The sequence below is a fragment of the Artemia franciscana genome, chromosome 1 (assembly GCF_032884065.1).
Source record: "Artemia franciscana chromosome 1, ASM3288406v1, whole genome shotgun sequence".
Classification (NCBI taxonomy): Eukaryota; Metazoa; Arthropoda; class Branchiopoda; order Anostraca; family Artemiidae; genus Artemia; species Artemia franciscana.
The window spans coordinates 41034411-41053205 of record NC_088863.1 but is presented as its reverse complement, the minus strand read 5'-3'; the positions used below and the strand labels follow the sequence as shown (position 1 = coordinate 41053205).

General features: G+C 33.5%; 1 protein-coding gene across 1 annotated transcript in view; it reads left to right on the top strand.

Moving 5' to 3' along the window:
- LOC136029697 (maltase-glucoamylase-like) overlaps positions 1-18795 on the top strand; it is a 204610-nt gene that overhangs the window by 157041 nt on the left and 28774 nt on the right. The window contains exons 21-25 of the mRNA XM_065708202.1: positions 2193-2301; positions 3283-3445; positions 6850-7013; positions 16376-16565; positions 18045-18141. Of these exons, the coding sequence (XP_065564274.1) occupies positions 2193-2301; positions 3283-3445; positions 6850-7013; positions 16376-16565; positions 18045-18141 (723 nt within the window). The remainder of the gene's footprint in view (positions 1-2192; positions 2302-3282; positions 3446-6849; positions 7014-16375; positions 16566-18044; positions 18142-18795) is intronic.

Here is an 18795-nt window from a genome sequence, read left to right as displayed (position 1 = left end):
TGAAATTTAAAACGAACAGAGATTATTACGCATATGAGGGGTTCTAAAAATACTTTAGCATAAAGAGCGAGGTATTTAGGAGGAGATAGATACCTCGCTCTTGATGCTAAAATATTTTTAGTGATTTCAACTATTTATTCTACGGCCTTTTTGATTCAGGGGTCATTCTTAAAGAATTGGGACAAAACTTACGATTTAGTGTAAAGAGCGAGGTATTAACGAGGGTACAAACCCCCTCGTACACATAATAAAAATATAAGAATATAAAAGTTTGTTACGTAAGTTAATTCTTAAGTTACGTATATTTTTTACTAATAAAAACGTTCGTTGAATATTAAAAATTCTAGTAGCCTTTTTAAGTAACCGAAAAATTGGAGGGCAGCTAGGCCTCCTTCCCCACCCCTTATTTTTCAAAATCGTCTGATCAAAACTAAGAGAACGCCATTTAGCCAAAAAAAAATTAATATACTAATTTCATTTCAATAATTTATGTGCGGAGAGCCAAAATCAAACATGCATTAATTCAAAAACGTTCAGAAATTAAATAAAAAAAAACTAGTTTTTTTAACTGAAAGTAAGGAGCGACATTAAAACTTAACGAACAGAAATTACTCCGTATATGAAATGGGTTGTCCCCTCCGCAGTCCCACGCTCTTTACGCTAAAGTTTTTAATTGTTTTAAAAAGTAGAATTGTGGCAAAGAGTCAAATTTTAGCGTAAAGAGCGAGGGACTGCGGAGGGGACAACCCATTTCATATACGGAGTAATTTCTGTTCGTTTTAAGTTTTAATGTCGCTCCTTACTTTCAGTTAAAAAAAACTAGTTTTTTTTATTTAATAGCCATCAAGGATTTAAACCTATTGCATAGTAATACGAAGTATCCCAAGTCGTGTTAAAAACATCAAGTTTATTTAGATATGTTGTAAAGAAGAGTGCAAGAAGTTTCAAGTTGCACAGTTTTTTGAACTAACACGAGGTCTGTATATCATTTCGACCAAATCACTCTTCTAGATCCTCTAGAAGCTGCGTGTAGCGGGCAGTCTATAAATATGTCCAAAGTAAAACATTTAAAGTTTTATATTCTAGTCAGTTCTAATCAACGTCACTCAAATATTATTGTGTTTGAGTAGTTACTGATGTTTGTTCGTCTTGTTTTCTGTGTTGATTCTGTAGCTATGTATTGTAAGAAGCTAAGACACTGGTTAGGGCACTAATCAAGCTATAACCACCTAAAGTCTTGAGCTATGGCTTATTAGGATGCGTAATTGATATCGAAATCTGAAAAAAACTTTTTTACATCCGAAATATTGGGCACTGATTTTTTAAGTTTGTGCACAAAATATGATAAAAAAGAGTGTCGAGCTTTAGGGCAAAACTCTAAAATGCAATCCAGAATAACAATAAAATAAGAATAAGAATAACAATAGTTGAGTTGAATACTATCACTGCCAATGTCGTTCAAAGCTAATTTGACTTGTTTTGCTGAAAATCATTAACGGAAATGACTAATTAATAAAGCAATCGCTGCATTCAAGTATAATTAGCCTAATCACTTGTCAGCAGAGCACAGCATGGTTCCGCAACGAAACTAGTTCCTTTTCCTGGTTATGGTTTCTGATTGCCACCTCAATGCCTCTAATCCGTATATTTCATGTTTATCGATCTCTTGCTTCAGTCAGCAGATGATTTATGAAAAGTATTAAGGAGATTGGGAGAGGGAACGAATTTTCCAAAAGTTAAGACCTATCTCAATCGTTTTGGCACTGGAAAGTAGCATTATTCTATTTTTCTGAAAAATATCTAAATGCAATTTTTAAGGTAAATCTACAATTTATGCTTTAATCCAAATATACAGTAGATTCCGCCAAATGTTGGAGCTAACATTTAAAATTTTGAAGGCGACCTCAGCGTCACCAGGAAAGGATACCAATCTTCCTCTAAATCTTGTTTCGATTGCCTCCAAAGGGACTAAAGATTCCATTGAAAATCTCTCTTGGCAGTTCTTTGTTGCTTTTTTAGAATATTTCGCTAATTTATATTATTGCATTCAAACATCAAGTGATTTAGTTTCTTTTCCCATCTTTACTCTTTTCTCTATCTTTAAAAAAAAAGAAAGAAAAAGAGTAAAAATTATTGCTAAAGGACCCTTAAATAAATAGACTGGAGCGATTTTTAGGAAGATTTATTTATAGTTCGAAATGATGATGGGACCATCCCCCAACCTGAGTGTGAGAAAGCGAGCTGTATTTGGGAGGATGACAATTCTTTCAGTCCCTCTTGTAGACTGGCTGACGAAAACAGGTAAGACAAAAAAGGATACTATTATCGAGATTTCAAATTTAATGAGCAAGTCATATTTCATATCATATTATATTTTAAAGGGAGGATACGAAGTTGTCAAATCTTTTTTCCCTTCTTTTTTTGGAACATTTATCCTTGATGTTGTGTTTTTTAAAGATTTTTTTTTACATGAAACGGTAATACCAAGGGAGATTAACTTCTCGTAAAGTCGTGGCCCAGTGTTCCTAGGTAAGTGAAGCTGGTGACTCGATTCCGCCCAAACCTGGTCCCAGAAAGCTCCACCTTTATCTTTACCTTTACCTACCTCCACCTTTAGCTACTTGTAAATCATGAATCAAACTACATTTGGGCCTTGTCTTTGAACCAAATTTGTATTTAGATCTGTGCCTGAAAAATATGCGTTCAGCATCATTGAAGTATGAACTAGTGAGACCTCTCGATACCCTACCAGTGGTGTCATGTCGGGGGAAGAGGAATGAGCCCCTTAAATTTATTTGGCCGTTTGCGGTTTTGGTCGTATCTTTTCCAAAAATTCCCCCACGGAAAATTCATTCCCAAAATTCCCCCGTTGAAAAGTTGAAATAGCAACTTTCATACGACACACTTATATGAAAGATTAAGAAACCTAGCTCAGAAAAGTCCAAATTAGCAAGCTAAACATCCCAAATCATAAGTTTCATACTAGTCAAACGTGAAATGTCAAACTGAACATCCGAATCGATAAGTACAAGTATACACACACCTACGAAGGGCTAAGAAATCTAGTTCACTAAAGCCCAAATTGGCAAACTAAACATTTCAAATCTAACTTTCAGATATCACACGCCCACAAAATGTGAAGAAACCTATCTGAAAAAATCCCAAATAGTTTTATTGTCATAAAAACAAATCTGCACATATCTTGGTAAAAAGAATATGCCTTACCTTTACAAAAAGAATATTAGTTTTTTTTTAACAAAAAATATCCTTTTTGTTTTCTAGATATTTGTATGTTATCGGTTCGGAGGGAGCTACTGAATTGCCAGATGGAAGAGGATACCGAGTGCACGTTACCAAAAAAATAGATTACACCGTTCATGGTGGTGATTTCCAAGAAATTTATTTCAATGTTTGGTATTTAGATAACAAGTCTCTTCGTTTCAACGTAAGGCTGATATTTTCTAATTTAGAATTTTTTTTTTACAGTTATGTTCTATTTTATGTTCTTGCTTAGTAGGTAACCAATGGAGTCAACAATGAAAATTCATTATTTATATTATGGTTAAGTTAATATAGTAGCATTACATTAATGATTGGGGGTACTTTGGGGGTATTTATGCTTAAAGGTCTTTTTAATGGGTTAGTATTCAAACTCGACTAATCCCAAATGTTCTAACAGTTTTCTCTTGTTTTAATTAGTGCTATCAATTTTAATTGTCGTTAGTATTGAGAAGGCTATAATGTATTCTCTGAACTGTATTCTGTATTCAGAATATAATGTATTCTGTCTGAACTGTAGCATCAAACAGTTCATGGTAACGAGCTATAGTAAGGAGCGACCCAGCTAAACAGTAACCAAACTCTAAAAACGGAATTTTAATACCAACAATTACATCAAAAGAATTGTATTTTTATGCTGATTTTGAATATTAGTTTCATCAAGTTTAGTCTTACCCATCAAAAGTTACGAGCCTGAGAAAATTTGCCTTATTTTTATAAAATAGGGGTAAACACCCCCTAAAAGTCATTGAATATCAACGAAAATTACACCATCAGATTCAACTCATTACTGAGCCTTAATGTAGAAGTTTCAAGCTGTTATCTACAGAAATGGGGAATTTTGTTGGTTTTGTTTTTGCCAGAAGACAGGTCACGGATGGGTGTTAATATGTTGTTTTTTTTTTCAGGGGTGATCGTATCGACCCAGAGGTCCTAGAATGTCGCAAGAGGGCTCATTCTAACAGAAATTAAAAGTTATAGTACCCTTTTTTAAGTGACCAAAAAACTGGAGGGCACCCAAGCCCCCTCCCACGCTCATTTGTTTCCCGAAGTCACTGGATCGAATTTTTTTATATGATAGCCATTTTGTTCAGCATATTCGAATAATCTAGACTATATCTTTGGGGACGACTTAACCCCTCAAAGTCCCCGAGGGAGGTGCTGCAAGTTACAAACTTTGACCATTGTTTACATGTAGTAATGGTTATTGGGAAGTGTACAGACTTTTTCAGGGGGACTTTTTCGCGTTGGGGGATGCTGGTCAGGGAGAGGGGGCTAGGCGGGAGTATCTTTCCATGGAGGATTAATCATGAAGGATGAGAATTACCATGAAGGGGGTGAAAGTATTTCTAGAATTATTTAAAAAAAAAACAATGAGAAAATAAATAAAATAAAGCTTTTTCGAGTGGAAGTAAGGAACTGCATTAAAACTTGAAACGAACAGAAATGATTAAGTATATAAGGGCATTCGTCTCCTCCTCAATACTTTGCTCTTTACGCCAAAGTATTATTAGTAATTTCAACTATTCATTCTACGGCCTTTTTGATTCAGGGGTCATTCTTAAAGAGTTGGGACAAATTTCAAAATTTAGTGCAAAGAGCGAGGTATTGACGAGAGGGCAAATCTCCTCATATACGTAATAAAAATATAGAAATATAGAAGTTTGTTACGTAACTTAATTCGTAAGTTACATGTATTTATTGCTAATAAAAACGTTCGTAAGAAAATAAACAGTTCTAGTCACATTTTTAAGTGACCAAAAATTAGAGGGAAACTAGGCCTCCTCCCCCACCCCTTTTAATCAAAACCATCCAATCGAAACTAATATAAAGCCACTTAGCCGTAAAAAAAAATATACAAATTTTGCTTTAATTTTTCATGTGCAGTGAGCCAAAATCAAAACATACATTAATTCAAAAACATTCAGAAATTAAATAAAACATTTTTTAACTGAAAGTAAGGAACGACATTAAAAGTTAAAACGAATGGAAATTATTCCAAATATGAAAGGGGCTGTCCCCTGTTCAACTTCCCGCTCTTTCCGTTAAAGTGTTTTCATTGTTTTAAAAAGTAGAACTGTGACAAAGAGTCAAACTTTAGCGTAAAGAGCGGGACGTGGAGGAGGGGATAGCACCTTTCATATACGGAATAGTTTCTGTTCGTTTTAAGTTTTAATGTCGCTCCTTACTTTCAGTTGAAAAAAACATGTTTTATTTATTTAATTTATAATAAGCAAAGGCTCATATAAACAACTCCTTTGTTCTTATAGAAGTTGTGTGGCTTCTTTCCTTAGCTAGCAAAGGTAATTTTCCCATTTTTTCACTTTTTATTTCTTTTCTTCTCTAATTTACTGCAATGCTTTTATTATAATACTGTTTGATTCCTTTTTAATAATCAAAGGGTAAAGAATATCACTTAGACTTGAGATCTAACAACCCATTAGCTGAAATTATTAGAGCTAAACAAATCCTCCGTGATAAAAAAAAATGCAAATTAAAAATAGGTTTCTGTTTTGAAATGTGCCTCTTCTATTCCGAAATGTCTTCTCAACGGTCGTTATTACAAACTCGTCTCTCTTAGGGAGGGCAAAATACTCAAAACACAGACCAAGGACATGATAATAATAATATTCCAATTATAATATTTACAATAAAAATTTAAACTAGTTGAATAATCATAGTCGAAACACTGTGTTCAACTTAGTTTAATAATAGTTCATAGTTTTCAGTTGTGCACCGAAACATCTTTTTCAAATCTCAATTTTTTCACTATCTAAATTTTTAGCCAATGAATTATTTTAGGACCTCATTTCTGAATTAATTTTAAAATACCAAATCCAAGGCTAAGAATATCTTTTTTATATTTATCATCTAGCGGCTCAAAATCTACTATCTGACTATTAATACCTTCTAGTTTTCTTACTTTTATTTCTATTCTTGATTTTAGTGCTTTTAGAACTAGGCGTTTCTTTTGTGACGGATTCGCAACTGGAACTGTATCCAAATCATAATCCCTTTTCCCCTCTCAAAATTCAACTTAATAGTCTTTCTTCTTTTCTTTCTTATTCAGTTCTACCTCTCGTCTGCTTTAGAAAGTCTTTTGTTCTAAAGTGAGAACTAACATTTCTATTTCTTTTTCCAAAATTTTAGGAAAAATTTAACTAGAAGGAAAATGATATCTGTATACGTGTGGTTTCGGCCTAGTAAACTGACACAAGGATGTATGCGTAATTGATAATGATAAGGTGACCACTCATCTTTACAAACCAAGTCAAATGGTTGTTTGCTTGCCTAAAAACGTTCCTTTTAAAAGAGGAGCCGGAATACTAGAAAAAAAATGTAAGAAATGAACAAGACTTACGATTGAAAATCAGTAAGTTTTAAATTTGACGCAGGGAGGTACTGTGATGTCAAGTTGTAGCATACAAACTTCTTGTATTTATGAGCTTTATGAATGTGGACAGAAATTTTTAAATTGCGTTTCCGTATGTTTGGATGAGTAAAACCAACTTATTTTTACGTTTTGGAATGGTCAAATTGTTTGTTACATTTTGATCTTTCATATTTCAGTTTGAAATTCCCAATGTCAATCGTTTCGTTCCGCCAATCGCATTAAATCTTCCAAATGGAGAGTTTGACATAACAAAAAATGAATATGTATTTGCACTTGGAAGTCAAATAACTGGTGAAGCTTTCCATTTTTCAATCAAGCGAAAGTCAACCGGTGCCATATTGTGAGTCTCTACGAAGTCCACTTGTTACTTCTTTTTTTTCTGATAGATTAACTGTATTTTTATTGATGTTTGACTTTATACAGTCACAGAAATATTCTCTAAAAATGTAACTGTCAATACCAAAAAATGAAAAAAAAAAAAAACTGTTTGCCAGAGAATAAGAAATAAATTGTTTAGAAGCTATTTTAACTAATAGCCAATTTTGTTCCGATTTCACAAATTAGTATTGCAACCTTGTCTCAAGTATTTTAGCTGATTTTGGCCTATTCGATCAATGAGGAAAATCGATGCCTAGTTCTGTGATTGTTTTGTGGGTGAAGCATTTCGTTTTGTCCTGTTTTGTTCTATTCTGACAATTTTAGTTAATGGAAATGGTAATGATGTAATCCTTCGGGTTTTTTTTGGGTAAATATTTACTTTTGCCTAGATCAATGAATTTGGCGTTGTATTTTGGAAAATGTGTGTATAAATTTTGTCATTACTGTTAGTCATTATTGTTGAGATTGTTCTTTCATTCTCCACATTTGGTACTGAAACAGTTTTACATGATCATCCTTTCATAATTCTGTTCCTTCGCTCCTTTCATAGTAGTGATCTTAAAAAGTTGACCAACGTTGAAAAAATTAACCTTTAGATTAAGAATGATCAAGTTAATGTTTAATACTCTTCAATAATTCTTGAAAAGTAAATGAAAATAGAAGCTATTACATTGTTCTTTTGTCTTGTTATTTTTTTTTATAAACGTTAGTTCATGAGATGCACGTTAGTTCATGATATTTTGAAAATTTCGAAGAGCTGACAATACCATTCTTGTCGCACATTAAAAATATATTGTATAGTTAATCTTCACAAAAATAAGCCAAGTCCTTATTTGATAGCATTTAGGAAGTAGGTAATTTTGGGTTAAGGGGACAGAGTCGATAGATGGCTAGAGGTTTTTACCATTTCTGAGTCCCGACAAGCTTCTACACTAAGGTTTCCGAGCGAACCGAAAATTCGATAGGCTTTTATCTAAAGCCAAGGATATGTTTCTAGATATGGCATGTTTCTAGGATATGCTAAGAAATTTCATATTGTTGGGCTTAGAGCCCAAATACTGGAAGGTTTCAACGTTTCATTGCTGTTAATTTCTCCTCTATGAGAAATTTCTTATTTTTCTCATAAAAATATGAGAAATATATTTTAGAAGTCAGGAGAGTGACTTCTGAGCAAGAAACGCAAAGCCTGCTTATCTTCGGGAGTTAGGGGTCACCCAGTTGCCAAGTGGTCCACTTTAATTTATTTTCAATATGTTTTAGGACTGGAAATGTGTCTTTATGCAAGTTGTCACACCAAGATTATAAATATTTATGTAACGTTTTGAGCTTTAGTACTATCAACATGAAAAGGGTTAGGTTTTATGTTTTGGGATGACGTTATGCAGAATTAGTTTCTTTACAGGGTACTTTTTAAAAGTAACAGTATTGATTAGATGTCAGAAAACAGAATATAAAGTTAGTCTTAAAAATAAGAGTGTGTTTCAAAGAAGTGCTTCAAAGTGTGTGTGTGTGTGTTTCAAAAGAAGTGTGTTTTCAGACCATCTTTAAGGATCAAGTCCTCAATTGTTGTTTCTTTTTCTTTTGAAAGGTTTTTGTTAGGACATACTATTTTAAATATTTTTACATGGTATGAGTGCTAATCCAACCAAAAGCTGATTTAACACTCTACGATGCTCAAGGAATATAAACTTGGTTTCTTTTAAGCCTCAACTACAAAATGAGAAGTAAATTTTACGATTCAAAAACTTGTTTCCATCCTAGCCTTCTTTTCGTATACCAATTGTCACAATAATATAAAATAGTGTTATTTCTGAACACATTTTTGTCCTTCCATTAAATTCATTATTGTCATATTATTTAACCTTATGTATATTATGTGTCCTTTGACTGCGCATACTGTTGTTTTTTTATCTTATTTTCTCCATAGAGACTCATGGTGCAATGTTGTATGGTTGACCTTGTAGCTTAGTCCCAATCTGTAAATTGTTTCTCACTAAAATGCTCAGAAAACAATCAAAAACCATTCTTTAGAAAAATTTTGACCATCAGGGCGTTATTGAAAATAGATTTATGTATTCATTACGAATATTTTCTATTGATTACAATATAATAATCTAAGCTCGTTTTTAAAAATTGACACACCCTACATTTTATAGTTTTGACTAAGGATTCTTATTAAGTTTATTTCAATAAAACAACCGTGTTAGGGAAGTTAATTCCTAGGGATGAAATATCCGTTTATTGCAATAGAGAATTGAAGTTCAACTACCATTAACATGGGAAATTAATATTCTGTACAATTGAATTTAGTACCAATCAATGTAGCTATTACTGACTGCTTTAGCTGAATTTGAATATTCGGAAGAAGAAGTAAATATATATATTTAACTTACTTATTTATATATTTAAATATATTATTTACTATATAAGTATATATATATATATATATATATATATATATATATATATATATATATATATATATATATATATATATATATATATATATATATATATATATATATATATATATATGTATCTTAGTCTTTACCGTCGTAATAAGTTTTATCCATTAGGCCTACTACATATTTTCATTTAATTTTAATTATTGCCTAAAAGATGGTGTTAAGTTCAGTTCAGTTAACTTAATTTATAAATCAATTGCATTTAACTGATATGCAAGTACCCTCCCCGAGAAAGATACAAAAAATACTTGCAGCTAGGCGGGTACATAAAACTCATTTTCAAACTAATAATTCGCTATAAGCAAAACAACAACAAAAAACAACCAATAACTAATAACAACCAATCTCTCATCAACTTATCAACTCATCAATCATCATAACCAATCTCATAATAACAAACAGAAGCGAGGGAAAAAAGAAAAGAAAAATAAATAAATAAAAGAACTATGGACCTTGGCATAGCAAATACTTTTCCAAATTATTTTTAAACAACCCCAGGTGCTCAGCCACCCGAATACTCCCTGGAACAGAGTTCCACACGTTAGGCACGAAAATCTAGTAGGGAAGCCAACCCTGGCTCCACTTTTTTGCGGAACGACGATATTGCTAGCGTGACGCGTTTCATAATGAAGGAAAGATCTAATTTCACTAAATTAATCAAGAAAAATGTCTGGACTTACATTACTCCAACATTGATAAGTAAAGATTACAACTTGGTACTCCCGTAGCTGTCCTACATTCAGCACTTGTAACTTTTTGAAGCAAGCTGTAGTGTTGTGTTCACCTTCAACATATCCACCAATAAGACGCGTTGTTTTATTTTGAAAAATCTGAACACGTTTAAAATTCACATAAAAATTGCTTTCCTATAACATGCAGCTATACGAAATATATGGATTAATCACAGTGTGGTATAAAAGCAATAAAACTGCCGGAGGCAAAAATTTTTAAAACATTGAATTACTCCAAGGCCATGGGCAATCTTTATTGCAACAAAATCGCTGTGGCGTTTCAACGAAAGATTACAATCAGTTTAAAAACCTAAATAACGGATTTCCTGAACCTGAACTACATGCTTATTATCAAACGGAATTCTACCATTATTGGGCTTGAATACTCTAGAATATAAAATGAAATTAGTCTTAGCAAGGTTAACTGATAACAAACTCAAGCTAGTAAAAACATGGAAATTTCTCAAAACGCCATTTACTTTCAAGACAAGGCTATCCAAACAATGCCTAGAAAATGTAACTCCAGTGTCATCAGCAAATGTCGTTAAGCAGAAACCACATACTATATACATAAACTAGATAAAGAAGCGGACGAAGGACCGACCCCTGTGGCACACCACATGACACTTCATAAGGAAAACACATCATCGATCATTACTTTAATAGACCTCCCACGTCAATAACTTTCAAACCACCTCAGACGTACTCCTTTAATACCCAAGTATTCTAATCTCTGCAATAAAATTATATAATCTACTGTGGCAAATGCTTTCTTAAAATAAAAAAAATACTGTTAGGGGGATCTCACCTTTTTTAAAACAATTATTCATAAAATCAACAAGATGAATGGCAGCATGACTAGCTCAATGCCCCTTTCTAAACCCGAATTGGGTGTCACTGAGTAGGCCATCTTTCGTGAGATAGTCATAGAGACAACGATTAACCATTTTTTCTAAAAATTTTGAAAGAGGCAGCATTGAAATTGGTCTCCATTTAACGGCATATAGTCTAGCACCAGCTTTATAAAGCATGATAATCTTAGCTTGCTTGAACACTTTGGGAAGGTCCCTGTTTCCAGAATAAACTGATACCTTTACCATTTAGGGGGTGTCAAAAAATTTGGGTTTCATTTTTTTGCGAAGCGGGGGGGTTTTTAGAACGTTGTTGTTTTTTAGAGGATTCGCATAATAGAACGTAAATGGATGACTTTGACTTTTCTTAACTTGACGTTTACTTTCATTAACATAATAAACAACAATATGAATTATTACAGATATAAATCACTACGCTAGGGAAAAATTTAAATTTTGCTAACGCGTAGTGATTAATTACACAAACATTTTCTAAAGGCATCCTAAATTAATAAGAATAATAAAAAAAATATATAAATATTGCTAGAAGCATCTTAGACTAATTAAAATAATAATAACAAAAAAAGAAAGAAAAGGCAATCACCATCTATTAAGCACCCCTAGGGTAACAACCACCATCGAAATACAACTTCTTCCACCCCATACCCTTCAACCCGCTCCCCACAGCCCTATTATCCACTAGCCCCCCTTTCCCAAAAAAAGAAGAAAAACTAAAATAAAACCCAAACAAAAACTAATTCCCCAAGAAATACTCATTTAATTCTTTTTAAACTGTGGAAGGTGCTAATCCACCCTAACGCTCCCAAGAAGCGAATTCTATACAGAAGGAAGAAGATACTCCAAATTAAAACCAGATCTCATACTGCTTTTAATATCCACAACCAAGTTATCACATCTTCTTGTACCATGATTATGAACAGAACTTCCGAAACGGTAAAACTCATTAAAAGTTTTCAGGACTAGATTATGCACAAAATTAAACTATAAAAAAGCGCGTGAAGTGCACCGCTAAAGGTGCAAAGATATTATAAATTCACGTTTTGGATTTCAGTGAGCAAATGGTGGCTACTTTACTGCTTATTTCCATCTGATCAAAACTTTGCATTATATGACATATTGCCTCATCTGTTCATCCTAAAACATTAAAATAAAGGCCAAAGCCTTTAGAAACATTTTAACTTTAATAAAGGCTCGTATAAGTATACACTTAAAACTAAGCATATGAGTCGAAATACTCCTTCAAAGGTTGGAGTAATCTTTTAAGATAATTAGATTTTTGAAAAATTTTTCTATAAAATAAGGCAAATATTATGTGTTTATTTTTATACCCATAGATGGGTGTCTTAATTCTGATTTTGGATAAGCAGAATAGCATTTTGTTTTAACATTTAAAACGAAATGACGAAAAAAAGTGGAAATTCACACCACTTGAGTTAACCATGGAAATGGATTGCAACAAGAATATTACTTCAGAATTTCTTACCGTCTCAATACCAAATAGTCACAAAATATAGCTATATTTTGTATAGGGATTGCACGTATTTGCCCATAAAAATATATAAACTGCTATATATACAGCTTAAGATGTTTATACTTATTTTGATACATGCCATCTAATCATGTTTCTATAAATAGTTGTTAGTAAATCATAATTTCCACTGGACAACTCTCAACTTAATGCTACAGAATTATTATGAAGGAATTTCTTTCTAAAAGAATTTCTTAATGCTTAATGCTAAAAGAATTTCAAATTTGTATCTTTGTGCCTATGAAATTTAAGCGTTTGAATTGGATATCTGAAAATATCATGATTACAACAAATTAATCGGAAATCTACCACAGCTTGAAACCCTGAGAATTTAAATCACCAATCTACACCTATCAAATAAAACTTATTTACTTAAATTGAAGCACATACCTTCATGCAACTTTATTAGAGATCATGTTTTTCTGTCGATTTTTGTCTTTATTCGAATGTTTTAGGATGATTGGAAAAAGAAATACTAACGAAGAGCTCTAAAATAAGAGGGCTCAAGACCGACAGGACTAGCCATTATAAACGTTCACCGAAGTAATAAATTGATATGGCAGGAGTAGAAATAAAGGAATAGATTATTTCTTATAAAATTGCAAATTCTATAATTTAAGCAAATATTTCAAGGTTTTGAAAGGTAAAAATACGCTACGTCGTTATCAAAAGTGAAATTTTGATACGTAAATTTTTAGATTTTGTCCGAGTTGACACTGTTTATTAAAACTCTATTAAAAAAAATAGTGGGGGTTTTAAGTTAATGCTTTATTGCCTATAGATAATACCCTCGTTTTAAATGTATTCTATGTATTTCCACCTCTTTATCTATTTTTCTTACTACACCCCTAAACGAACTAGTATTTAATGCTTAATACATCTTTTACGAATATACAAGTTGTATCTTAATCCTCATTTCCTATTCTTCATTACTATCACAATTACTAAGCGATGCGATAAGGTTAGGCGACATGCTAAATAGGTTGACCTATACAAATAGTCACAATGAATAAATGGACCCAAAAGATGGTTCAAGACCAAGTTCTGTTTTGACAATACAAATTTTAACTCACTCGCTATAGTGGTCAGAAGTGCAGAGGCGAAAAATTATGCAGAATACATTAAATATCATATTTTTTTTTACAGATGATGAAGAGCTTTATATTTTTTTATGGTGTGGTGGTTTTTATAACTTACTATTTTGTATTGTAATGTCATGTCATTTTTATTTATTCAATTTTTCATTTCCTATTTGAATTGAATTGAATTTTACTTTAACTTCAACATATTTATTAGAACTTTAACCCAGACCAGATTTATATTAAATTCATGACCATACTACCTACCTACGTCGAGCATAATTGTCAGGCTTCCCTTGAAATTGCCCTTATTTGTTTGTTCGTAAGTTTATCGAAGCAACATATTATGCGCCCCCGCTAGGAAAAATTCTGGATCCGCCCCGATATAAATCATAATAGCCTTAAAAGTTTTGAGATTCACACCCCAGCAGAATTCGATTTTCATGCTTTTGCTATCTTAATCACTTCATCCTTTGTACACTTTTCAAACTGGCACTCAACACTGTCACCACGAGAGTTCTTGAATTCCTCACTGAGAACATTTTCCCTGTCACATCTTGCACTTTCTTGAACAGACAATCAAATTTGAGAAAAAAACTGACCAAAATGATTCGCAACTATATTTTTATCACTCAAAGAACTTCTGTTTATATCAATGCAAGGCGATTGACTATTTTTCAGATTTCCCGTGAACTCATTGATAACTTGCCATGTAGCTCTTGTATCTCCCTTATTATCAGAAAACCTCTCCTCAAAGTACTTCTTCTTTACTTGCCTTCTAATACTATTCACCTTATTTCTCACTGACTCGAATTCTGTAAAATCTGCGTCATCCTGACTATTAAGATATTGCTCATATAACAAGTTTCTATTGTTTATCCTGTCTATTATTTCCTTTGTAATCCATAGCTTGCGAGATCGTCCTTCTTTTCCTTTACAAGTCGCGAGGGACATGTTTTCTCATAATTCGGTTGAAAATGGACATGAATTGGTCATAAGCTATAGAAGAATCACCTGAAGTATCAAGGACAGAGTCCCACTTAATTCAACTCTAATCCATGCCAATGTTATTTAAATTCTGCGTTTTTAGTTCACGTTTCAGAATTTTCTTTGACTGGATACGTCCAATTTCTGAAACACATCAAATGAGTAATTACTAGGAGATGATCCGAGCCTGGACATATGATCACATCGGGACAGCTTTGACTCAAATAACTATGTCACACGAAACGTTAATAATTAGAGTGGAAGAATGACTAGATATTCGGGTAGGTGCACAAGTTAAAGGGTAAAGATCATTTGAAACCATATAACTTAAAAAATCCAAATTATCATCTGAAAGTTCCAAAAGATCAAGTTAAAACCCCCCACACAAAAAAGTCCATAAATGTAGACGAAACCAGCCTTATCAACTCATCAAATCCCGTGACAAACTCATTCATGCGAGCATTGCGCGGCTTATGCACCATACTAACTAAAATAAAATCTCTTTCAATTTCCAATTCTAAACAAAAACATTCAAACTTACCTTCTACCCATACACCCGAATTTTCCTCACCCTTTACCTCATGTTCTTCGTAATAAAAAATCCAAGGCCTCCTCGGATCATAACTGATCGATTCCTCACCTCAAAATTATATCCTGGAAAATAATAAGCCGGGAGAGATTGGTCGGCACTCAAAAGAGTTTCACAACCACCCATAATAAGAAGATTTTTCAATTAACTGCAGAACACCTAAATACCCTTTAGTAAGGTGGCAATTCCATGAGCAAAGACACAGCGACATGTCTGAACTAACATGACGGCAATATGCAGGCACTTCCACGAAGAGTTTTTGAATCAATAATAGGCAAATCATCACGTCAAATTTGCGCCTCCAAAATATCTTAATACGGAGTGGATTAGACAAAACTTTACTGAATGAACAAAGATCGTTCACCATAAATAAAAGAAGAAACTATCTTTTTATCCCGTAATAAAATTAAACAAAAACATTAGAACATGAATACTAGAGTAACTAAATAATACGAAAAAAATCAAAACACATAAACCGAAATAAACAACTTTTATTAAAAGCTATAGGGTGTCAACAAGCGAATGGATGCCTATTGGGTGGATGTCACCTTGTTCACGTTTGAAAATACGGCCACGATCATTCCAGACGTTCCTTACACCATATCTGTCTCTCGCACAAATTCTCGCACTAATTTCTTAGTCGGATGTGGACTAATAAATTATTCATGACTGTGTGATTGTTATACTCATGCAAATTTGATCTTTAAGCAAAATTGTCTAAAAAATTTTTTTGCCTGACTTTCCATGTTGAATACTCGTTTGACACAAAATAAGTTAAATATAAATAGCATAAGAAGAGAAAATAAAATAAAATAAACACGGTGTCGTGAAAACAGATTCTATGAGATTTGGATGCTAATATTACAGTTACATTTCACTTAAAGTTAAAATTCGTAATTTCACTTCAAAAGTATCCGAGGACGAGTATGCGCGTAAGTCGAAAAAGTATCCTCATATGTACTCGAAAGAGTTATTGTAAATATAAACAAGCTATGTCATTACCGACATCTTGATTACGAGTTCTTCCAGAATATATGTTCTTTTGTAATGTATTTGCCGATATTTTTCCTTAGGTTTGACACAGCAATCGGTGGATTTTTCTATGCCGACAAATTTATGTCGCTGTCCTCTTTATTACCTTCAAAAAACATCTATGGTCTAGGGGAAAATATGCACCTGTCATTCAGACACAACCTGGATTTCATGACATGGCCAACATTTGGACGGGACCAGCCACCGTCTTACGGAAATGAAGATGGATCAGTAAGCTGTATTATGTATTCTGCGTCTCTCAAATATACTATAGATTTTTGCAGTTCCATATTTAAAACAAGAAATTACCAAGTAAAAAAGAATTTAACAATTGTTTTAGTCGCGTGGGCTTGTTTGAATCCAGAATATATGTGATCAGGGTTGTAAGCGAAGATCGTAATGGCGGGAGGTTTTGTGATTTGGGGTAGTGGCAATTAAGAGTGGCATTAAGGTTGATTCAGATCGTGGGGGTTGTAATTTAATAAATTCTGATTCTCAAAACTGTAAGCTAGATGTTTTCGGGGGATATCCGTGAAAGCTTAGCTGTGACACGGAAGATTTTGAAATCAAAACCTTTATGACCACTATCTAGTGAGTGATCGACTTCAAGTTTAACGTTTTTCTGTTTATTGCCTTTTCAGTTGATATCCAAAAGTTCATTGGAAAGCCGAACTTAGACCTTGAATTAAATGTATGAGCCAGTAGTTCGTAATAGCCACCAATTTAAATGCATAAGCTAAGTATATATGGGGCAACAGTTTTCTTTGCATTTTAATGATGCAATTAAAAAAAAAAATACTGCATATCGTGTATTAATGAAGAACTGCTAAGGTAGACGCGAAAGTTTATATGTGTTTCATTCGCAGCGCAATAGCGCTGCCTAAGTAAAGAGCGATGTGGGCAGAATGTATTATTTATTTGTTTTATCCTTTTTTGTTTGTTTCTTACAAGGGTACTTCGCATAGAAGGAGTTGTTGTAGAAAGCTCGAAAAAAGCTCGTTCGACTGGAAATTGAAGGGGGTAGTGTCTCTTTTCATAGTTGAAAGTGATTGGGGGGCAACCACCCCCCTCTCATGCCCATCATTTCCACAAACACATCCAGTCAAAATTTTGAGATGTCTAAATTTGCCATTTTGTTGGTAGTTGAAAGGTCTGGAAATAATGTCTTTTAGGATAACACCCCCCCCCCCTCACAGCCCTCAGGGAAAGGGTTGTAAGTTATGCCCTGAGGACATATCAAATTTTATAGAAAGGTTGATCGAAAAGCTTCAGAAAGGGCTTATTGGATTGGTAATAAGAAGTTCTAGTGTCCTTTTTAAGAGTCAAAGTGATCGAAAGGCAGCTGCCCCACCCCGCCCATAATTCCTCCAAATACATCCACTAAAAATTTTGAGATAGCCATTGTGTCAACATAGTTGCAAGGTCCAGTGATTATGAGTTTGAAGATGAGCTCCCTCCCCCCGCAACCCTCAGGGCAGGGGTTGTAAGTTATGCCTCGGGGGTATATAAGGTTTGAATGACAAGGGCAGTGGTATAAACTTCGGAGGGCGCTTACTGGATTGGATATTAGAAATTCTAGAGCTCTTCTTAAGAGTCAAAATGATCAGGGGGCAAATAGCACCCCCCCCCCCCCCCCTTACGGTCTATTTTCCCCAAATGCACCTGATAGAATATTGTTTACATTTTTTTTCTTTTTCTTTCTATTTTCAGAAAAACTTGAATTTGTACGGCTCCCATCCTTTTTATGAATGTGTCGAGAACGACGGAAACACGCACGGTGTCTTCTTATTTAGTGCAAGTGCCCTAGGTAAGTATAATATCTGGTCATATATTACTCCATTGGTAAGAAAAGTAGCATTTTCTATGGTCCTCTTGTAAAGGATTGTAAGGAATAGAAACTCACCCCGGGAACTCAAAGTTGAGAAGCACTGTTGGCTTATGTCAGAAAATGAGCATTTAAGAAGTTTGTAGATATTTATTTGGTCCTCTTCTTTGCAGGATTACGTGGAGAAAAATATTTTCTAGGACTTTATGCAAATTTCTGATGTTAATCCAATTTACTTGCCAAACAATCTCCAACATGTTCCTTGATCCTACTAATAAAACAAAAGATATAGTGCAATAGACTCATTTTGTTGTAAACAAGAGATTTTAACAAATAATTACTTGAAAATGAAAACAACAAGTGTTTGTCAGTTCAATTTTATGTATAAAAAGTAAAATAATGTCTATTCTGCAATTAACTACAGCTATACTTTGTCGAAGAAACGCTGAAATCAACTATCCCAGTCTGTGTTAGAGGCACTCAAGGTTTTGACTAGAATGTAGATCTGTACCTTGTGTTGCATTTTGGCAATTTTTTAAGATTGTTGAGGAGACCAGAGAAACTTTGTAAGTATTCAATACAGAAGTTTTTCTGAGATTACAGATTTAGGCCTAGGTGTCAAGCACAGCATCTTTG